The sequence below is a fragment of the Papio anubis genome, chromosome 5 (genome assembly GCF_008728515.1).
Source record: "Papio anubis isolate 15944 chromosome 5, Panubis1.0, whole genome shotgun sequence".
Lineage (NCBI taxonomy): Eukaryota > Metazoa > Chordata > Mammalia > Primates > Cercopithecidae > Papio > Papio anubis.
Window position 1 is genome coordinate 138,944,464 of NC_044980.1, and position 24,242 is coordinate 138,968,705.

Consider the following 24,242-nt stretch of genomic DNA (forward strand, 5'->3'; position numbering starts at 1 on the left):
TTTTTTTTTTTTTTTGAGACAGAGTTTCGCTCTTGTTGCCCAGGCTGGAGTGCAGTGCTGCAATTTCAGCTCACTGAAACCTCTACCTCTTGCGCTCAAGCAGTTCTCCTGCCTCAGCCTCTTGAGTAGCTGGAGTTACAGGCACGCGCCACCACACCTGGCTAATTTTTGTATTTTTAGTAGACAGAGTTTCACCATGTTGGCCACACTGGTCTCAAACTCCTGGCCTCAAGTGATCCACCCGCCTTGGCCTCCCAAAATGTTGGGATTACAGGCATGAGCCACTGCGTCTGACCAGAAATTGATTTTTAAATTTAATTTTAATTAATTTAAACTCAAATTTAAAGAGCTACATGTGACTAGTGGCTACTATATTGGACAGTGCAACTGTAGAATTATGTTTATATTGTTTCTTAAAATAGTATTAAGTGAGCATACTCTTTTATAATGATATATAATGTTTTAAAAATTTAATAGTGTACCTTGAATATTGTTTTTATTTTTTATTTTTAATTTTTTCCAAACTTTGGTTTCCCAGAGAATATTGTTTAATAGTAGATGTTTGTCTTTGCTTTTTACAAATTGAGCTATGTGTCTTTCAGATTACAAAAGATAATAACGTGTTATAAATTGTTTTAAAAAATAATTATAAGTGAAAGTATTCTTATTATAGAGGCTTTGAAGGGTCTGATTATCTTAAGTTTATATGTAATAGTTAATGAGAGCTAACAGTTTTATAATCATGGAAAAATGCTTACTACACAAATCAGTAGTATAAAGAAATTTATAAGAAGATACTTTTCTATAGAAAAGGTAACATTTTAGAAATAGGTTTTATGTAAAAGATGTAATAATTGAAATGTAAGCAGAGTTTGTGTTGTGCTTTTAATATGCTCTTTAGCTGTTCTTAGGGTAGGACCAATCAAAGTTAATTAGATTTGGTTTTAATAAGGCATAGGCCAGACGTGGTGGCTCATGCCTGTAATCCCAGCACTTTGGGAGGCCAAGGCAGGCAGATCACCTGAGGTCAGGAGTTCGAGACCAGCTTGGCCAACATGGTAAAACCCCGTCTCCACTAAAAATACAAAAATTAGCCGGGCGTGGTGGCACATGCCTGTAATCCTACCTACTCAGGAGACTGAGGCAGGAGAATCACTTGAACTCAGGAGGATTGAAGCTGAGATTGCACCACTGCACTCCAGCCTGAGCAACAGAGCAAGACTCTGTCTCAAAAAAAAAAAAGGCAGTATAAATATTTGACATTAATACTTTTAGTAAATTCATCTGGTTCTCCCATTCAGTTGTCTGAGAAAGTTTCAAACAGAGCACCCTTTAAGTAAAACACAAAAAGTTAGTTTTGTATCATTTTCATATCAATAAATATTTAACTGATTTAAAACAATTTTCAGTTAAGTTTTTTGAGTTGGCAGTGCCTTTAATCCAACAATAAGAGGTATACCGTAAAAGTCTTCTACTGTTTTACGTCCACCGCGTTCCCACCTACAGTACACAATTTTGTCAGTTTTTATTTTATTTCAGTTTCTTTATGCAGATGGATAGAAACACATATAAATGTATACTCTTATATCTTCGAGATCAGGTATTATTAGTATTCTTTCTTTTTATAGCTGTCGTGTACTCTATTGTATAGATATCCCATAGTTTATTTAACTAGTCTCTTATTCATGGAAATTTGAGTTGTGTCCGATCTTTTGCTATTACATACTCCAACAAATAATCTTATATATTATTTTGCAAGTAGGTCAGAAGGATTTTAAAACCTGGAAGTGGGATTCTCTTCCATAAGGTAGGACTCATTTTTAGTCCTACCAGCAGTGTGCAAGATGCCCTGTTTTCCTAAGCTTTGCTGACAATGTGTTGTCAAATTTTTGTTTTTTGTTTGCACAATATGTAAATGTTATTTCTTCTCCTTAGAAACTTCAGGTTTTGTGGACAAACTATTCGAAAGTCTCTATACTAAGAACTACCTTCCACCTTTGGAACCAGTTAAGCCTGAGCCAAAACCACTAGTCCAAGAAAAAGAAGACATTAAAGAAGAGGTAATGCAAATTTTTTTTCCTGCTCTTGGGGGCCTCTTAGATTCTGTCACCAGTATCCTTAGTTGGAAGTTGAGCCTTTTAAAAGTAATTGCGTATTGATTCAAGTTTCTGGATTTTAGGCATGGTACAGATTATTCATCAGGATTTCGTAGTTGCTTGGACTGAAGAGTTGGAAAAGTTTCAGATAGCTTGTTTAGAGATCCAAGAAATAATGGCCGGGCGCGGTGGCTCACGCCTGTAATCCCAGCACTTTGGGAGGCCGAGGCGGGCGGATCACAAGGTCAGGAGATCGAGACCACAGTGAAACCCTGTCTCTACTAAAAATACAAAAAATTAGCCGGGCGCGGTGGCGGGCGCCTGTAGTCCCAGCTACTCAGGAGGCTGAGGCAGGAGAATGGCGTTAACCCAGGAGGCGGAGCTTGCAGTGAGCCGAGATCGCGCCACTGCACTCCAGCCTGGGCGACAGCGTGAGACTCCGTCTCAAAAAAAAAAAAAAAAAAAAAAGAGATCCAAGAAATATTTTAGCAATATTGAGGAAGTCAGAGAAATCTTATCTAGTGACTTTTAGAAAAAGAAAACTTGGTTAAATATAGAGAGATTGACTGAAAGTGAACTGTTAACAAATCCTCAAGAGAAATCATTAGGTAACACATTTTCATGTGTATGGAGAAACCAGTTACACTTTTTTATTATATAGAGTTTTAAAAAATAGTTAATTTAATTGTGAACATCAGTGTCAATATTGGAAAGAGGACTTTAGAAATGTTTTTATAATATTGAAGTGTAAAAACATGGTTATAGATGGTAACCTAATTGTTTGAGCCAAGAAGGAAATTTTACAGAGTTCTTTGTACTTCCTTTTATATACAGACAATATAGCATAGAAAAATGTGGATTCTGGAATCGGGTTGTGTGAGTTATAATAACAACTCTACAAGTTCACTTCTCTGTCTCACTCTGATATCAGTAAAATGAGGATCAGAGTAGTACCTATGGAGGATTAGGTGAGATTATATGTGTGTATATATATGGTTTCTAGTCCAGTGCCTGGCACATAAATGTTGGTTATCATGCAGAAATATTTCCTAATTTTTTTTATTACATTTATTCTGAAGGTAAAATGAATTTTTAATTTAGAAATAATTTTAAACTTAAATAAAAATTACAAGAGGCCGGGTATGGTGGCTCATGCCTGTAATCCCAGTGCTTTGGCAGGCCTAGGTGGGCAAATCACCTGAGGTCAGAAGTTTGAGATCAGCCTGGCCAACATGGGAAGCCCTGCCTCTACTAAAAATACAAAATATTAGTTGGGCATGGTGGCAGGCGTCTGTAATCCCAGTTACTTGGGAGGCTGAGGCAGGAGAATCACTTGAACTGGGGCGGCAGAGGTTGCAGTGAGCCGAGATTATGCTGTTGCACTCCAGCCTGGGCAACAAGAGCAAAACTCTGCCTCAGAAAAAAAAAAAAAAAAAATTACAAGAATAGTATCCAAAACACCCATATGACATCTATCTAGATAAACTTTTTTTTTTTTGGTAGAGATGGAGTCTCCTTATGTTGCCCAGGTTGGTCTCAAACTCCCACCTCTGCCTCCCAAAGCTCTGGGTTTATAGGTGTTCTAGATATATTTACTGAAACTTTGCCCCATCTGCTCTCTTTAAATATCCGTATGAGTTTTTTCTTAGTCATTTGAGTAGTAAGTCACATACTTCATGTCTTTTCACCCCTAAGTAGAGTACTTCAATGTATATTTCCTACAAATAAGTAATATTCTCTTAGGTAACTTATGATACTGTGATCAAGTTCAGTAAATTTAACATCCGTATAGTATTTTAATGTATTATCTGTATTCAGTTTTATCAATTTACCAGGCAATGTCCTTTTTTTATTTCCGTTTAAAAAAGTTTGTTGTTGTTGTTAAAGAGACAGAGTTTCACTATGTTGCCAAGGCTCGTCTTGAACTCCTGAGCTTAAGCAATCCTTCTGCCTTGGCCTCCCAAAGTGCTGGGAGTACAGGCATGAGCCACTGCACCTGGTCCCAAGTGTTTCTTTTTTATAGCATGTTCTTTTCCTCTCCATTTTCAGGATTGATTCTAAGGATTAGGTATCGTTTAGTTATTTCCAATTCATTTTTAAATGCTAGGCTGATTGACCTGATCCAACATTAAAAGAAAAAAACGTGGCTATATTTAATTAAGATCAACTGAGAATGCTGTCTGTTTTTTTTTTTTTTTAATATCATGCCCTGTAATTATCTCATCAAGTTCTCTCAAAATTGGAGAGGCTTGTTTAATGTGTCTTCAAGTACTGGAAATAGGAAGAAACCTTTCTGGTTTTTTTTTTTTTTTTTGAGACAGTCTCGCTCCATCGCCCAAGGTTAGAGTGCAGTGGTGCCGTCTCAGCTCACTGCAGCTTCCACCTCCTGGGTTCAAGCGATTCTCCTGCCTCAGCCTCCCAAGTAGCTGGGATTACAGGCATGTGCCACCATGCCTGGCTAATTTTTGTATTTTTAGTAGAGACAGAGTTTCACCATACTGACCAGGCTGGTCTTGAACTCCTGACCTCGTGATCCACCTGCCTCGGCCTCCCAAAGTGCTGGGATTACAGGGGTGAGCCACCGTGCCTGGCTACCTTTTGGTTTTTTTTTTTTAGACAGAATCTCATTCTGTCGCCCAGGGTGGAGTGCGGTGTTGTGATCTCGGCCCATTGCAACCTCTACCTTCCAGGTTCAGGCAATTATTCTGCTTCAGCCTCCTGGGTAGCTGGGATGATAGGCCCTGCCACCACTCCTGCCTAATTTATGTGTGTGTGTGTGTGTGTGTGTGTGTGTGTGCGCGCGCGCATGCGTGTGTGTTGTTTGTTTTTTTTAGTAGAGATGGGGTTTCACCAAGTTGGCCAGGCTGATCTTAAACTCCTGACCTCAAGTGACCTGCTTGCCTCGGCCTCCCAAAGTGCTGGGATTATAGGCATGAGCCACTCCGCCAGGGCTGGAAGAAATCTTTCTTGAGAACTTTCACAGAAATTTTTCGTTGGTACATTATAGTATATAATTTTTGGTCTATGGTATAGATTATGTTTTTTATAAGTTAAAATTTTTTGTGACGTTTTTTACAGTCATTGAATTTCAGTGGTATAGATGTATCTGTTTGAGAGGCAGCTGATTTGAATATAAGAGAAAATTTGCATTATCTTGAGTTTATTGATTTATTTTTTTGAGATGGAGTTTCATTCTTGTTGACCAGGCTGGAGTGCAATGGTGCAGTCTCGGCTCACTGCCACCTCCACCTCCTGGATTCATGCAATTCTCTTGCCTCAGCCTCCCAAGTAGCTGGGATTACAGGTGTCTACCACCACTCCCGGCTAATTTTTTTGTATTTTTAGTAGAGACGGAGTTTCACCATGTTGGCCAGGCTGGTCTTGAACACCTGACCTCAGGTGATTCACCTGCCTTGGCCTCCCAAGGTGCTGGGATTACAGTTGTGAGCCACCGCACCCAGCCTATCTTGAGTTTTGAAAGAACAGTTAAAAAACAAAACAAAACCGTTATACTATCTTATTTGTGTCTTTGTAGATACAATTTTGAGAATTGTGAAAAATGGATAATACCAGTTTCTGTGTAGAGCTACCCCAAATGACAACTTTTGGCACTTCTCATTTTCTGAGTTTTATACATAACTTAATTGCAATTACTGAAATAAATTATAGTTCATTTAAGAGTGCATAAACATAATTGTTTATAGTATTTCTGTTAGATAATAGAGTAGGAAAGGAGTCTGAGGTGGCACACATCTTTGGTTAATTGTCTTTTTCTGGTCTGTGCTTAGTTGCTCTAACAGGGTATAGAGAAGCAAATCTAGGGATTACCCATTTTAACTTTCTTCCTTGGTCTTTGGCTATATTGGGTTCCATTACTGGTTTTCTGGTTAGACTATTGATCACCAGGGTAAAAGAATTTGGATCATTGGCACCAACTCATCCTGCTTCTGGAAAAACAACGTGATAGACATGTGCCATGATTAATGAAGCACACTGCCTTCATTCCTCTTTTCTTTATCTCATCTTTTTCCTTAAATTTTATTTTGTGAAGAAATTCAATCATTTGTCCTGTAGAGTTTTTACTGTCTGGATTTTGCTGTTTGCATCCCAGTGGAATAATACATCCTCTGTATTTCCTGTGAATTAGGATAGAGAATGATTTTTAAATGTAGTCTAGTGACTGTGTAGTGATTTTGCTGCCATATGGTTGCCATATTGTGGCTGCCATTTTATGTTGCCTGAATTTTATTAAATTATCTCCTAAGTCCATTCACTCACTTCCCGATTTGTGTATTTGTCAGTGAGATTCTCCATAGATGGGCATTTGTTTAACTCTTGCAAATTACTTTATTTCACCTTTCTCTAGTAAAGACTGTATATTTGGTTTGAGATAAACTTGTTCAAGTACAATAATAAAAATCACTGGTTTTCTGGGAGGCAGAGGTTGCAGTGAGCCGAGATGGCGCCACTGCACTCCAACCTGGGCAACAGACTGACACTTGGTCTCAAAAAAAAAATTAAATTAAATTAAAAAAAAAATTACTGTTCTCTTTGTATTTCTGGTCAATTTTGACTGTTAGGCTTTGAGAGAAAACCTTAATATTTCCATTAGTTCCTATACAATTTTTCCATAGTTTACATGAATTACTTAGTTTTATAGCATTCATTAATTTAACCATTTTTTCCTAAAACATTTCCTATGAAAAAAATCTGAAGAGCTACTAAAATTAATTATATATGTATATGTATTTCATAATGAGGAAAACATAACCATTTTACTATATGGTACTTGGAGATTTGCTGTTTTATTTTAATTTGAAGAATGAATTATTTATTCTTTTCCTACACTACCTTTCCCTACTTTAACATTAAAAAATTAACCTACTGCTTGTTGAAGTAATCTGAGCATCTTTTTTATTTCTGCTGTTGCCTAACTCTTTTGGGTATGATTTGACTTTATTTTTTCAGTGTATTTACTTGTGCCCTCTCTTGCGCCAGAAATATTATCAGGTAGATGGACATATTTCATAATTTATAGAGGGACTATCCTTTTTTTTTTTTTTTTTTGGAGACAGATTCTCGCTCTGTTGCCCAGGCTGGAGTGCAGTGGTGCAATTTTGGCTCACTGCGACCTCCACCTCCTGGGTTCAAATGATTCTGCTGTCTCAGCCCCCCGAGTAGCTGGGACTACAGGTGCATGCCACCACGCCTGGCTAATTTTTGTATTTTTAGTAGAGATGGGGTTTCACCATGTTGGCCGTGCTCGTCTGGAACTCCTGACCTCAAGTGATCCGCCTGCCCAGCCACCCAAAGTGTTGGAATTATTAGGTGTGAATCACTGTGCCCAACCAAGAGGGACCATTCTTATTTCTTTTTTTTGTTTGTTTTTGAGAAGGGTCTCACTCTCTTGCCCAGCCTGTGGCGCAGTGGTGTGATCATGGCTTAATGCAGCCTCCAACTTCTGGGTTCAAGCAGTCCTCCCATATCAGCCTCCTGAATAGCTGGAACTACAGGTGCATGCCACCATGCCCAGCTAACTTATTTTATTTATTATTTTTAGTAGAGATGGAGTCTCGCTGTGTTTTTCAGGCTGGTCTCAATCTCCTGGCCTCAAGTAGTCTTCCCACCTGGACCTCCTAAAGTGTTGGGATTACAGGTGTGAGCCACCGTGCCTGGCCCTACTCTTATTTCTAATCAATATTTTCATATAGGTATTTCAGGAGCCAGCAGAGGAAGAACGAGATGGCAGAAAAAAGAAGTATCCTAGTCCCCAGAAGACTCGTTCAGAATCTAGTGAACGAAGGTTTGTGTTTATCTTTAATTAGGAAGATACTGATGACTCACTTTTTAGTTGCCTTGCAAGGGATTTTTAATATATATACTAACTCCTCTCTGTAAACTCATTAAAGAAAGATGTTACCTTTCTTGCTTTCATTCTTTCTGTTTTTTTTCTTTGTTTTACTTTCTGTTCCTTTTATAAACAGTCATTATTATGTGTTTTCCCCAAGAGCTCAGGGGTGGGAGCAGTCCCCTTAGAGAATATTAATGAAATGTTCCATTTGGTTAGGGGTGCTCAGTATTAAAATCATCCATGGCATTTTTTATGACAAGTAGTACAACTTGTATATTGAATCATCAACCTAACATCAAAAATTGGTCTTTGTTTAGGAACACATTGTTTTGAGCCTTTTTTCTTTTCTAGTTCAAATTTTCTGTTTTCCTCTGCTCATCTCTCCCCATACTTTGGATTCATCTCTTTTTTTCATTTCTCCCCACCCATAATTGCAGGAGGGATTTTTTTTTCTCTGTATATATTTGATTAGAGGAATTATGTGGTAGTTTTGCAACTTTCTAAAAAAGCGTAGATATTATGACTCAAGAGTAGTATTATACTATAGATTTGTTTGCAGACTTGGTTTCTATCGCCTGCATATGGCTTTTATATCTGTATATTGTAGGACACGTGAGAAAAAAAGAGAAGACGGGAAGTGGAGAGACTATGACCGGTACTATGAGCGGAATGAATTGTACCGTGAGAAGTATGACTGGAGAAGAGGCAGGAGTAAGAGTCGGAGTAAGAGCCGAGGCCTGAGTCGTAGTAGAAGCCGAAGTAGGGGGCGCAGCAAAGACCGGGATCCAAATAGGAATGTTGGTGAGTAGATGAGTGTCCCCCTAAAAACTCTGTAGTTGTTTATCTGTCTCTATCACAAGGGTGCAAGAAATTCTCTTAAGAAAGATGTACCTTTAATATGTCTAAGCAATGTAAAAACTGGAATTGTCTCAAGAAACTCAATATTCATTTTGTTAGAAAACAGGGCTCTATTCTGGGGATGGAATCAAGGGAGTTTGATTAAAAAGGAGCTGTTCAAGTATTGTACATGTCTAGACTTAACTCATTTTGTTTAATGGATACAAATGTCCTTTAATCAATAAAGCTATCATGTGAGGGAGAGGGTTGCCTGCTTTTCTTTTTTGTTCATTTGGTTTTCTAAAAGTAATTGATATGCAGGAAGGGTGCTTGAAGTTGATAAAATTAAAAAGATAAAATAAGTAGATTATTGGGATCCCAGCCACTCATTTTCTGAGATACAAGTTTGGAAGTCAGTTCTTAGATAACCTTCTTATTAAATATCTGTGGAGAAGCTGACTGTTTTTTTAAGTGTGACTAATGTTGATACTATAAAAGATGATTTTGTATAAGTTCTTGCCCAAGATATGTCACATGTTGATGTCCTCACTTTTAGGATATATTAATAAAGAGAGCAGTGCGAAATGTGGATAGCTAGATAAGTTTAATTCAACATTCTCATGTTTTCTTTTTTTTTTATTATTATACTTTAAGTTTAGGGTACATGTGCACAACGTGCAGGTTTGTTACATATGTATACATGTGCCATGTTGGTGTGCTGCACCCAACATTCTCATGTTTTCTATGTGAGAAAATAAGCATAGTTTAAGAACATGAAATATCTGATCTCTTTGTTTTCTGTTTTTAATTTTGTCTCCAAACAGAGCACAGGGAAAGATCAAAATTTAAGAGCGAAAGGAATGACTTGGAGAGTTCCTATGTACCTGTGTCTGCACCACCTCCAAACTCTTCTGAGCAGTATTCCTCTGGGGCACAGTCTATTCCCAGCACTGTTACAGTGATCGCACCTGCTCACCACTCTGAAAACACAACTGAGAGTTGGTCTAATTACTATAACAATCATAGCTCTTCCAATTCTTTTGGTCGAAACCTACCACCAAAGAGGCGATGCAGAGATTATGATGGTAAAAATCAACACCTTTTCTCATATTGTGCCCAAAAGTACTAGCAAAGCAAACGTTGCATATATTGCATATCTTTTAGTTATAGTCCAGTTTATTTTATTTTATTTTATTTATTTATTTTGAGACAGAGACTCGCTCTGTCGCCCAGGATGGAGTGCAGTGGCTTGATCTTGGCTCACTGCAACCTCCATCTCCTGGGTTCAAGTGATTCTCCTGCCTCAGCCTCCCAAGTAGCCTCTCAAGTAGGTACCAACCCATGGGGAATGTTGTTTAATCTGTATTCCTACTCACTTCACTGGCTTGTATTATTTCCAGCAAGTCACACACAGGCGTGTGCCACCATGCCTGGCTAACTTTTGTGTTTTTAGTAGAGACAGGGTTTCACCATTTTTGTCAGGCTGATCTCGAATTCCTGACCTCAGGTGATCTGCCCGCCTCAGCCTCCCAGTGTGCTGGGATTATAGGTGTGAGCCACTGTGCCGTGCCTGTAGTCCAAATTTTGTTAAAAGGAATGAATGGGGAGGAGAATCTCTTTTGCCATATGCTTATTTACTTGTTTGATTTAATGGTTTGGCTCTCATTGAGAGAATATTTAAATTTTACCCTTTTTTAGATTTTTGTTTGTTTGTTTTCTTGTTCTCATTTTTACTTCAAACACTGTATACCGTAGTATACCATAAAATTTCGTAGATGCTAGTAATTGTAATTTTAAAAAATTTTATTTATTTATTTATTTTTGGAGACAGACTTGCTCTGTCCCCCAGGCTAGTGCGCAGTGGCACAATCTTGGCTCACTGCAGCCTCTGCCTCCCAAGTTCAAGCGATTTTCCTGCCTCAGCCTCCCAAGTAGCTGGGATTACAGGCATGAGCCACCATGCTCGGCTGATTTTTGTATTAGTAGAGACAGGGTTCCACCATATTGATCAGGCTTGTCTGGAACTCCTGACCTCAGGTGATCCACCTGCCTCAGCCTCCCAAAGTGCTGGGATTACAGATGTAAGCCACCATGCCTAGCCAGGAATTATCATTTTTTTGAGTAGTGTTTGGTGCTGGGAATTTGTAGAAGTTATTTACAAGTTTGATTTGCCAACTTTCCATTTGAATGAATGAATTGGTATGTGTGTATTTCTTTTAAATTTTTATTATGGAAGTATTTATATATTCATAAACGCTGACAAAATGGTATGCTTAACCCCAGCGTATCTGTTACATCATTTAAATAGGCACCAACTCATGGGGAATGTTGTTTTAATGTATACTCCCACTCACTTCTGTGGCCTGTATTATTTCAGGCAAGTCACAGACATCATACTTTTTTTCTATAAATATAGAATGCATATGTTTTTACATTTTACTTATTTTAAAGTAGGAAATAGAGTCAAATTATAATTCAAGAATTACCTCATTCTCGCCCTAATCTCTCAGCCACAGAGTACTCCTTCCCAAGGCCAACGTAATGTTATCAATTTGTTGTTTATCTTTCCAAACATAGTCTGTGCATATGTACGTAAGCAAATACATACACATATTTTCCCCACATTTTTAACAATACTAGTATACTACTCATACTTTGCATAATGTTTTTTCATTTAGCAGTATTTCCTGGCATTCATCCTATGTTAAAACATAAAGAGCTTCCTCAATATTTATTTAGGCTTTTTAGTATTCTGTTTTTTCTCTTTTTTTTTTTGAGATGGAGTGTTGCTCTGTCAACAGGCCGGAGTGCAGTGCCGTGATCTCAGCTCACTGCAGCCTCCACCTCCTGTGTTCAAGCGATTCTCCTGCTTCAGCCTCCTGAGTAGCTGGGACTGTAAGCGCGTGCCACCACACCCAGCTAATTTCTGTATTTTTAGTAGAGATGGGGTTTCACCATGTTGGTCAGGATGGTCTCAATTTCTTGACCTGGTGATCTGCCTGCCTTGGCCTCCCAAAGTGCTGATATTACAGATGTGAGCCACTGCGCCCAGCCCTACTTCTTAGTATTCTTTATGTACAAACGTGTTTAACTTATTCCTTATTGATATATGTTTGGGATGTTTCTATTATTTTTCTACTATGAACAGTACTGCAAATGATAACCTGGTACATAATGTCCACCTGAATATTTGAAAGTTTCAGCTTCCAGATGCAGCAATAATGGTTGCTTTAGAATAATGTAATGAGAATAGATTGAGAGTAAATAATCTAGATCAATGCCCTTATTCTCCCCTACCCCAAGCCTTTGCTAAATTGATATTCACTTAAAATATCTGAGTTTTTATTATGAAAACTTAATTGCAAATGGTTTAGTATAATGGTAGTTGGTAACCTGTTCTTAACTCTTTTATTTGCCGTCTCAACAAGTCATAGTATCATAGTATAAAAAGTAGAGAGTACATCTGCCTCTACCTTGGGGATATGTGATGCTTAACAGAGTAACACTGAGACTTTGGATTCCTTGGAGAAAACCACTTTGTAAATGAGATTGGTGGGTTTTTCAGGGACATGTTTTGTTGTTTTCTGAACTCTAAGTAGATGATAATAAGATTCCTTTTTTATTTTTTATTCCACAGAAAGAGGATTTTGTGTACTTGGTGACCTTTGTCAGTTTGATCATGGAAATGATCCCCTAGTTGTTGATGAAGTTGCTCTGCCAAGTATGATTCCTTTCCCACCCCCTCCTCCTGGGCTTCCTCCTCCACCACCTCCTGGAATGTTAATGCCTCCAATGCCAGGTCCAGGCCCAGGCCCAGGCCCAGGTCCAGGCCCGGGCCCGGGCCCAGGTCCAGGTCCTGGCCATAGTATGAGACTTCCTGTTCCCCAAGGACATGGTCAGCCTCCACCATCCGTTGTGCTTCCCATACCAAGTAAGTATATATTCGTTGAATTTTTCTTTCTTTAGTGTTCTATTTAGAAGAACCCCATCCCTTTTAGCTAACTTGACACTTCTTTAAAGTGTTTGAGAAATAGAGTAATAATATAATTTGGAATATATTCCCATAATTAAGATGCTATTTTTTTCTTTTTTCCATCCATTATTGCATAGTATTGTTTGTATTACCACAGTGTAAATTTTGTGTGTAGTGGCCTAACCTGTATTGACCTCTAGTCAAATCTAGTTCTCATCTTAAGAAAGCCAGTATTTATTTGTTTATTTTTATTTAGTTTTTCTTTAGAGACAGGGTCTCATTATGTTGGCCAGATTGGTCTTGAACTCCTGGCCTCAAGCAATCCTCTCCCGCCTTGGCCTCCCGAAGTGCTAGGATTACAGGCATGAGCCACCACGCCTGGCCAAGAAAGCTAGTTTTTAAGATGTCAGAGAAAAAACATGTTAGCAATTTTACGAAATTTTCCAGTCTCTAAAGAAAATCCCTTCAAGAATATTGAAATAATATTAAAAAAAAATTTTTTTATTAAGGACATTTTTAGAAGTAGAATAGTATGTGTGTTGCATGTACCATCATCCGGCCTCAATGATGATCAATATTCTGCTGTTTTGTCTCATTTATTTTCCCTTCTCTCCCATACACTTTTTTTGGGTTGGTTGGTTTTTTGCTGGAGTAAATTCTAAATGTCATGTCACTTCACCAGTATGTACTTCAGTATGGATTTCCTTTCTGATAAGGACTTTTTGTTTTTGTTATTAAAAAAAAAAAATCAATATGCCATTATCACGTCCACCAAAATTAGGAGTAAGAAATGTTTTAAAATGGTCATTTAAAAAGCATTATTAACAGTTGCCAACATAGTAGAAATAGAAGTAAGACTAAATTTTTAAAAAGTAATTGAAAAAATTATGGAATGAATTGTTTTCATGTATGCAAAGATATAAAACGTTATCTGCTTGAAGACATTTAACATTAAAAGATGGCAAATTAGGCTGGGCATGGTGGCTTGTATCTGTAATCCCAGCACTTTGGGAGGCTGAGGTGGGTGGATCACTTGAACTCTGGAGTTCGAGGCCAGCCTGGGCAAGATGGCGAAACCCCATCTCTAGAAAAAATAGAAAAATTAGCCAGGCATGGTGGTGTGTACCCATAGTCCCAGCTACTTGGGATGCTGAGGTGGGAGAATGGCTTGAGCCTGGGAGACAGTTTGCAGTGTGCTGAGATTGTACCACTCCACTCCAGCCTGGGTGACAGAGCCAGACCCTGTCTCAAAAATAAATAAAGATGGCAAATTTTTATTTTTAGAAATATCGCTGTTCAGTTTAAGCAGTACTTTTGATGAATTTCTTTTTAACATTTTATTTTGAAATTATAGACTCTATTATAGAATTATAATTACAGAAATTATAAAAATGGTTTAGCATGATCCTGAGCTTCCCTGCAGTAAAGTTTTCTGTAGGATATACATTTCATGGCCTGGCACGGTGGTGCACGCCTGTAATTCCAACACTTTGGGTGGCTGAGGCTGGCAGATCACTTGAGCTTATGAGTTTGAGACCAGCCTTGGCAACATGGCAAAACCCTGGCTTTACAAAAAACACAAAAAATTAGCCAGGCATGTCGGGGGGTGCATGTAGTCTCTGCTGCTTGGGAGGCTGGAGTGGGAGGATTGTTTGAGTCCAGGAAGTCAAGGGTGCAGTGAGCTGTGATGGCCTCACTGCACTGCAGCCTGTATGACAGAGCAAGACCTTGTCCCAAAAAAATAAACAAATATGTTTTATTATTAAAGTTGGTAAATGTTTGGAGGGATTTAATGCATATGTTTGGCTTATAGAAACATGTTTTTTTTTTTTTTAAACGTAGCATTTGTGATTTTTTTTTCTTTTCTTTTCTTTTTTTTTTTTGAGACAAGATCTCACTCTGTGCCCTAGGCTGGAGTGCAGTGGGGAGATCTTGGCTCACAGCTCACTGCAACCTCTGCCTCCCAGGCTTAAAGGTATCCTCCCACCTTAACCTCCTGTAGGACTACAGGCGTGTACCACCATGCCTGGCTAAAGTTTTTTGGACGTTTTTGTAGAGATAGCGTTCACCGTGTTCCCCAGGCTGGTCTTGAACTCCTGGTCTCAAGCAGTTTGCTCTCCTCAGCTTCCCAAAGTTCTGTGATTACAGACGTGAGCCACCATGCCCAGCCCATATGTGAATATTTAATATAATCACATAAACAGTATAATTGTGAAGCTCAAGGTGAGATTTTATTTCCCAGATAAAGCAACATCGTTTTATATATGGAAATTCTAAAATAAAGAACATTATCTCAATGTGGGAACATATCTATTTAAAAGTTAAATTCAAGAATACCATTTCTCCCGACATTTTGCTATGAAAAGTTTGAAACAAATAGAAAAGTTGAAGGAATTGTACTTGTGTACTTACCGTCTAGGTTCTACAATTAGCATTTACTGTATTTATGTTAGCACATACTTTTCCGTTTCTCATTTTTACTGTTCATGCTTTTCACAGTATGTTGCAGACATCAGTACACTTAATAAGCATGCTTATCATTAACTTGAATTCTGTAGAACTTTACCATCACCCTAGAAAGTTTCCTGAAGCCTCTTCTCAGCCATTCTCCACCTTCACCCATAGAGGCAACCTGTCCTGCCTTTTTTCACCTTAGATTTGTCTGTTCTAGAACAAGTAATGTTCTTTTAATTAATTATACAACTCGCAGTGCTTAAGCTTGCATATATCAAATTCCTTAATTCTGTTCAGAGCCAAATTAGGTATTTTAAATGAGCATCCAAGTTAGTACTAGTATGGTATTTTTTTCTTTATTTTAAGACGAAGTCTTTCTCTGTTGCCCAGGTTGGTATGCAGTGGCGTGATTTCGATTCACTGCAGCCTCCACCTCCCACATTCAAGTGATTCTCCTGCCTCAGCTTCCCAAGTAGCTGGGATTACAGGCGTATGCCACCACACCCAGCTTATTTTTGTACTTTTAGTAGAGATGGGGTTTCATCATGTTGGTCAAGCTAGTCTCGAACTTTTGACCTCAAGTGATCTGCCTGCCTGGACCTCCCAAAGTGCTGGAATTATAGGCATGAGCCACCATGCCTGGCCTACGATGGTATTTTTTTTTTATTATTATTATTTTTTGAGACACGGTTTTGCTCTTGTTGCCCAGACTGGAGTGCAATGGTGCGATCTCGGCTCACTGCAACCTCCGCCTCCCAGATTCAAGTGATTCTCCTGCCTCAGCCTCCTAAGCAGCTGGAAATTGCAGGCATGTGCCACCACGCCCTGCTAATTTTTGTATTGTTAGTAGAGACAGGGTTTCTCCATGTTGGTTAGGCTGGTGTTGAACTCCTGACCTTAGGTGATCCGCCTGCCTTGGCCTCCCAAAGTTCTGGATTACAGGTGTGAGCCACTGCTCCTGGCCTGGTACTTGTATGAGGAAATATTAATGCTGTACTTTTCACTTTTTGTTATCTGTATGTAGGACCACCCATAACACAATCAAGCTTGATAAACAGCCGTGACCAGCCTGGGACAAGTGCAGTGCCCAATCTTGCATCAGTGGGAACAAGACTACCTCCTCCTTTGCCCCAGAACCTCCTTTACACAGTTTCAGAACGTAAGTACATGTTGTTTGACTTAAAATTGACAGGGTATAGAAAAGCCAAGTTGTCTCATATCAGTATTACCCTTTAAAACATTGTAAATAGTTTCTGTTCTTATCGATTCTAAAAATTATATTTGTATTCACAATACAGTTTATCATGTGTTTGTGCTATATAGACATATTTTAATTTTGTGTGATATGGGAGAGAAAGGCAGGGCTTTCTGTTTCGGAGAATTTTACTCTGCCATGGAGTAGTAACATTTATTCTCTCCTTTTTATTTTTTTGAGATGGAGTCTCTCTGTCACCCAGGCTGGAGTGCAGTGGTGTAGTCTCTGCTCACTGCAACCTCTGCTTTCCAGGTTCAACTGATTCTCTTGCCTCAGCCTCCCAAGTAGCTGGGACAACAGGCACGTGCCACCGTGCCCAGCTAATTTTTGTATTTTTAGTAGAGATGGGGTTTCACCATGTTGGCCAGGCTGGTCTCAAACTCCTGACCTCAGGTGATCTACCTGCCTTGGCCTCCCAAAGTGCTGGGATTACAGGTGTGAATCACCTGTGCCCAGCCTAATGTCAAGTCCTTCTAAAGGAAATTTATTTTGATGCTTTTTTAAAAAATTGTTTATCCTATTGATTTTCTAAAATGTAAGATATATCTCCTAAGGAGTATACAAAAGAGCGGGTTAAATATGCCTAATAATTAACTTGCATACTGAAATGAAGATAGAGAGCATCATTTAAATTGTAATATTCTGTATTTAGGCTGTTTGTGACATTCACATTTGATTGTAATTATACATTTTTCTTGGGCCTGGCACAGTGGCTCATTCCTGTAATCCTAGCACTTTGGGAGGCCGAGGTGGGCAAATCACCTGAGGCTGGGAGTTCGAGACCAGTCTTACCAACATGGAGAAACCCTGTCTCTACTAAAAATGCAAAATTAGCTGGGCATGATGGAGCATGCCTGTAGTCCCAGCAACTCAGGAGGCTGAGGCAGGAGAATCGCTTGTACCTGGACGTAGGTCGCAGTGAGCTGAGATCGCACCACTGCACTCCAGCCTGGGTGACAGAGCAAAACTCTGTCTCAGGAAAAAACAAAACAAACAAACAAAAAACCATTTTTCTTGAATCCTAATTCTCTTTTATTTCTTAGGTGTTTTATTGTTTACTAAAGCTTTAAAAAATTAATTTCTTCAAAAACATTTTTTTAAAAGGTAGTTGGTTGTTAAAAATGTCAAATTAGAAGATTTTTTTTTTTGCAAGGCCAGGTAACTTTATGGATATGTTCATCTTTTATGTAACTATGTTTATCATAAAGTTTGTTTTGCATCCTAAACATTTCTGTATGTCTTTCATGTCTTGGAGAGGCAATTCAGCAAACTTGTTAAGCCCAGTTTCAAATCCTGGTTTTATCATTTACATCTTTGTGACCTTGAGTAAGTTGCTTAGCCTCTCTGTAGCTCAATTTCCTCTTCTTTAAAATGAGAGTAATATTACCTCATTAAGCTTGTTTTGAGGAATAAATTAATACATCTAAAGCATCTAAAAAAGTGCCTAGCCACTAGTAAGCTATAAGGATTCATTAGTATATTATTGTAGTTATTATTGTTTCCTGAAATTTCAGACTCTGAAATCAAATATATTAACTTCTTAAATCTGTACCTTCGACCATCCCTGTTTTTGTCAATGGAATAACACCCACCTAATGTCTAGAATTGAAACCTTCACAGGTCTGACTTATTGCTTTGCTTTTTTACATCTAGTTAATCAAAATATCTTTTTTCTTTGAAGTATCCGTTTCTATTCCTTCTTTGGCCTGTGCCCTCATCCACTCTAGATCACCTACTTCTGCATCCTACTTCACACCATTATGTTTTATGTTTAACTTCCCTAAGTCATACCACATAATGCTACTGAGCTAATTTTCCTGAGAAATCCAACCATGAAAGTTCCTTAAGAGAACTTTTTGGTGGCTACCATTTCTTTCTGAGCCATCAATAAACCCCTCTCTAGGGCTTCTAACTCCTTTTTTTTTTGTCTTTTTCTTTTTTTTGAGACAAAGTCTTGCTCTGTCACCCAGGCTGGAGTGCAGTGATGCAGTCTCAACTCCCTGCAACCTTTGCCTCTCGGGTTCAAGCAATTCTTATGCCTCAGCCTCCCAAGTAGCTGGGATTATAGGAATGTATCACTATACCCAGCTAATCTTTTTGTATTTTTAGTAGAGACGGGGTTTTGTCATGTTGGCTAGGTGTCAAACTCCTGGCCTCAAGTGATCTGGCCGCCTTGGCCTTGCAAAGTGTGTTGGGATTACAAGTGTGAGCTGCCACTCCTGGACTTTTTTTTTTTTTTTGAGACAGGGTCTCACTCTATTCCCCAGGCTGAAGTGCAGTGCTGCCATCTTGGCTCACTGCAACCTCAACCTTCCAGGCTAAGTGATCCTCCTACCTCAGCCACCCAAATAGCTGGGGCCACAGGCATGTGGCACCACACCCGGCTAATTTAAAAAATTTTTTTATAGAGATGGAGTCTCACTATGTTGCTCAGGCTGGTCTCAAATTTCTGGGCTCAAGTTTCTCCCACCTGAGCGTCCCAAAGGGTTGGGATTACAGGCATGAGCCACCATTACTGGCCTTTAACTCTTTCAATAATCTACCTCTTCCTTCTTGGCAATCTTTGTCCACTGTTCTTCAACATGCACCTTCTCTGGTCATGCCAATTATACCCTTTCTGTGCCCATGTCATGACTCAACTCCCCCCGCCCCCATCTTCTTTCCTACCAATATACTCTGTCTTTACCTCTTTCTAGACCCAAATTCTAAGTATACTTGGAAGACATTATTGCTCTCTTCTTTCTATCTATCTAGACAGAGTCTCACTTTGTTACCCAGGCTGGAGTGCGGTGGTGAAATCTCAGCTCATTGCAACCTCTGCCTCCCAGGTTCAAGTGATGCTTGTGTCTCAGCCTCCAGTTAGCTGGGATTACAGGTGCCCACCACCACACCTGGCCAATTTTTGTATTTTTAGTAGAGATGGGGTTTCACCATGTTGGCAAGGCTGGTCTCGAACTCCTGACCTCAGGTGATCCGCCCGCCTTGGCCTCTCAGAGTGCTGGGATTATAGGCATGAACCTCTGTGCCTTGCCTATTGCTCTGTTTTAAACTCTTACAATACCAAAAAGCATTTATTACATAATGACATATATATAGGCCTACTGTTTGATTTTTTTTTTTAATATATGTAAATCTTACATTCAACTGAGCTTCTACAGAACAGAAATCACATTTGATACTTAAGTAATTGTTTTTCCTGTTTCATACTTAGTATCTCTCTCTATTCTGATGGCTATAGTATCTTTTCATAGAACATGTTTGTTACTTATTTTTTAATTATGGGAAATCTCAAATATATATAAAAGTAAAGAGGACAGTATATTGAACTCCGGTGTACCCAGTATAATGAAGTTCTTTGTACTTATCCCTCAGTTTCAGCCGTTATCAATTTATAGCGAAGCCTCTTTTATCTATTTCCCCCTGAATCAGCTCTTAATATTGTTTGCCTTTTGGACTTGTAAATATGAAAAAGTGGACTATTTATTCCAGAGTGTGTAGCAGATGGCATATTTTTATGCTGTTAAATTTGGTATTATGACTCATGATAAAAATTCCATCTTGTTTTTAATTTTAAAAAAATCTGGCAATTACCATTTATTTTTATATTGTTAAATTTAACATTGTGACTCACTCTATAAATATTCCATTTGGTTTTAATTTTTAAAAATCTGGCAGTTGCCATTTATTTCAGTGACTTAGCTTAATAAATAAATTAATTTGGCAAATATTTATTGAATGTCTACTATGTGTCAGGCATCATGCCAGACACTAGGGAGCCAAGGTGAATAAGATTAATTAGATCTCATGTTTTTTGAAATCCATTTTTCTGTTTTATTTAAAAGTAAGACTATTTTGTGATAGATGAGTAAAGGCTTCTGAGAACTGTATTTCCAAATTATTATTTTTTTTGAGACAGTCTTGCTCTGTTGCCCAGGCTGGAGTGCAGTGGCGCAACCTTTACCCCCCAGGTTTAAGCTTGTGCCCCAGCCTCCTGGGTAGTTGGGACTACAGTTGTGGGCCCCCATGCCCAGCTAATTTTTGTATTTTTAGTACAAATAGGGTTTCGCCATGTTGGCCAGGCAAGTCTCAAACTCTTGGCCTCAAGTTATCTGCCTGCCTCAGCTTCCCAAAGTGCTGGGATTATAAGTGTGAGCCACCGTGCCCAGCCTCTAAACTCATTTAAGACTGGTAACATTTCTAAGAAAATTCTTGGGACCAGTACAGTTAGCAGTTTCTTATTTTGCCAGGTTAAGGTCTGTATATGAAAATATCTTACTTTAATTTTAAAAATACATTTTTAAACTGAAGAAAGGACATAATCTCAGAATAAAGGACAATTTTTTAAAAAATTTATTTAAAAGTTTTGAAATTTTTAGTAGACACAGGTTCTTGCTTTGTTGCCCAGTCTGGTCTCAAACTGTGGGCTCAATTGATACTCCCGCCTCAGCCTCCCAAAGTGCTGGGATTACAGGTGTGAGCCATCACACCCGACCTCAAGGACAATCTTTTAATTAAACAAAAAAAAATCTTTTGTATGTAGAGGCAGGGTTTTGCTGTCTTGCCCAGGCTGGGTGTCCAAGCAGTTCTCTTGCCTTGGCCTCCCAAAGTGGGTAGGATTATAGTCATGAGCCACTATGCCTGACTCAATCTTTTAATATTTGATTTCATGAAATAACACTACATTTTCCCCCCATTTTTGTCTTAGACCAATAAAAGGTGATAATTTCCCATTAGCATTTGTGAATTACTGCTTTAGAGGATTGTCTTCTATGCTGCGTCAGTATTGATAAACAGATTTGATTGGTTGGCAACTGAATATTTTGAAAGTTATAGAATATTCATATTGAACACTTCAGAAGTCTGCTATGCAGAGAAATGTGTGGTTTTCTTTCTTGTCAAATCTGATTCTAAAATTTATAGAGAAATTTTGAAAACTAGTAGAGTTCCTGATAATCTAAACATTAAAAAGGGGGAGATGTGTAGTATAGTTTGTCAGGCATAAGTTTATTTATTTATTTATTTTTAGACAGAGTCTTGCTCTGTTGCCCAGGCTGGAGTGCAGTGGTGCGATCTCAACTCACTGCAGCCTCCGCCTCCGCCTCCTGGTTTCAAGCAATTCTTTTGCTTCAGCCTCCCCAGTAGCTGGGATTACAGGCACACACCACCAAGCCCGGCTAATTTTTTTTGTATTTTTAGTAAAGACAGGGTTTCACCATGTTGGCTAGGCTGGTTCGAAACTCCTGACCTCAGGTGATCCTCCCGACTCAGCCTCCCAAAGTGCTGGGATTACAGGGGTGAGCCACCACTCTTGGCCTCAGTTTTTAATATCCTTCTATTAACTTTTCTAATAAGGTTTTAATATTTTTCTATTCAGTTGATTTTAAGATAGTTTTTGAGCTGGGAGTGGTGGCTCATGCCTGTAATCCCATCTCTTTGAGAGGCTAAAGCAGGCAGATCACCTGAGGTCAGGAGTTTGAGACCAGCGTGATCAACATGGTGAAATCCCATCTCTACTAAAAATACAAAAATTAGCTGGTTGTGGTGGCAGGCGCCTGTAATTCCAGCTACTGGGGAGGCTGAGGCCAGTGAATCACTTGAACCTGGGAGGCAGCGGTTGCACTGAGCTGAGATTGCGCCATTGCACTCTAGCCTAGGCAACAAGAGCGAAATGCCGTCTCAAAAAAATAAATAAAATAAAATAGTTTTAAAAATATTTTTGTGTTTAAGTCAGACAATTGAATCCTTCACATTGTTCAAGTTTATTTTTCTAAATACAGGTCAAGCATTCCCTGTCTGAAATGCTCCAAAATTAGAAACTTTTTGAGTGCCAGTATGATGCTGAAAGGAATTACTCATTGAAGCATTTTGGATTTTGGATTTTAAGATTCGTGATGTTCAGCCAGTAACTATAATTCAGAGATTCAAAAATCTGAAAAAATCTGAAATCTGAAACAGTTCTGGTCTCAAACCTTTTGGATATGGGATACTCAACTTATACTATAATTGGTAATTTCAAAAAGATTAGAAGTTTGGTTCAAATAAAGTAAAAAGCTATATGTATGTTTTCAGTGTGTAATGAGAACTTGAGCTATCTTAAGAGTTTAACAAGTTGGGAAAGTTTGTTAAGTCATGGATATTTTATTGTTATTAAAATTAATATTAAAATTCACAGCCAGAAAATACAGGTGAAAATGCATATCAAATGGTGTTTAGTTGTACAAATTATGTCAATAAGGACCCAAAATAAACACAGAAAAGCGAAATCTGGATTTTTGAAGGTAGGAGTTGGAGTCTGCTCAATGTTAGGTACTAGGAATATACAGATAAATAAGAAATGGTCATCCAAGAATCTAAAAATCTAATAGTGGGAAAGAAATAGATTTAAAAAAATCCACAAAATGAAAACTCATTACACTATATTTTGCTATTACAGCTAAAAAAAAAAAACCCAGATAACAAAGGAACTAATTCTGTGAGAAATAAAGCACTCATTTAGGTTGCGGTTGTCACTTGTTTTGGAGAAAGAAAAGTTGGATGTTAAAATAAGAAATAGAATTACCTGATTGTAAAACTGAATAGGATATACACAGTTCCTGGTAAAGTTAATATTGGCTGGATGCAGTGGTTTACCCCTGTAATCCCAGCACATTCAAAGGCCAAGGTTGGGAGGATTGCTTGAGCCCAGGAGTTCAAGGTTGCAGATAGTGCCATTATACTCTAGTCCGGACAGCAGAGAGAAGTAAGACCCTGTCTTTAAAAAAAAAAAAAAAAAAAAAAAAAAAAATTGATTATAATTTAGAAAAGACTTTGAAATTTTGTTACTTTTCTTGAGTTAAAATGTCATAGACCCTGTGAAAATAACTTAAATAACTAACTGTATTTGGAATTTTGTGTAAAGACAGCAGTCAACTGTTAAAATCAACTATTTCCTCTGAAGTACTTAAAATTTTCCCATGCCCCCGCCCTCTTTATTTCTTTTTGAGACAGAGTCTTATTGTGCTGCCCAGCTAGAGTGTGGTGGCATCATGGCTCACTGTAGCCTCAACCTTTCAGACTCTGGAAATCCTCCTACCTCAGCCTCCTGAGTAGTCGGGACCACAGGCATGCGCCACCATGCCCAGCTGATTTTTTAAATTATTTATAAAGATGAGATCTTTCTGTGTTGCCGAGGCTGGTCTTGACCTCCTGGGCTTAAGCTGTCCCCCCATCTTAGTCCCCCAAAGTGCTGGGATTACAGGCATAAGCCACCACGCCCAGCTTACCCCAATTTTAAAAACATTTATTTATTTATTTACTTTTTTTTTTTAGAAACAGGGTCTTGCTCTGTTGCCCAAGGTGGAGTGTAGTGGCGTGATTCTAGCTCACTGCAGCCTTGAACCCCTGGGCTTAAGTGGTCACCCCACCACAGCCTCCCAAATAACTAGACTGTACAGGCACATGCCACACCATGCCCAGCTAATGTTGAAATTTTTTGTAGAGAGTCTTGCTGTGTTGCCTAAGATGGTCTCAAACTCCTGGCCTGGAGCAGTCCTCTCACCTTGGCCTACCAGAGTGCTTGGATTACAGACCTGAGGCATTGCATTTGGACCCCTAATTTTTTTTTTTTTTTTTTTTTTTTTGCGTGGGGGTTTCTTAGAGAAAGAAGAACCAGAGAACTTGCTAGAAAGGAGACCAGAGAACTTGCTAGATAAAATCTTAAAGAGCTGTACCACTGCAGCCTCCAAGTTTTAACTCACCAACTCAGTATATACTTTGGCTTTTACAAGACTATTATTA

At 38.6% G+C, this 24,242-nt stretch overlaps 1 protein-coding gene across 2 annotated transcripts in view; it reads left to right on the plus strand.

Moving 5' to 3' along the window:
• The window catches only part of RBM27 (RNA binding motif protein 27), an 86,908-nt gene that overhangs the window by 18,238 nt on the left and 44,428 nt on the right, over positions 1–24,242 (plus strand). For both annotated transcript variants that reach the window (XM_021939834.2, XM_031666521.1), the window contains exons 3-8: positions 1,936–2,060; positions 7,808–7,899; positions 8,555–8,748; positions 9,609–9,869; positions 12,422–12,715; positions 16,236–16,370. In XM_021939834.2, the coding sequence (XP_021795526.2) occupies positions 1,936–2,060; positions 7,808–7,899; positions 8,555–8,748; positions 9,609–9,869; positions 12,422–12,715; positions 16,236–16,370 (1,101 nt within the window). The remainder of the gene's footprint in view (positions 1–1,935; positions 2,061–7,807; positions 7,900–8,554; positions 8,749–9,608; positions 9,870–12,421; positions 12,716–16,235; positions 16,371–24,242) is intronic.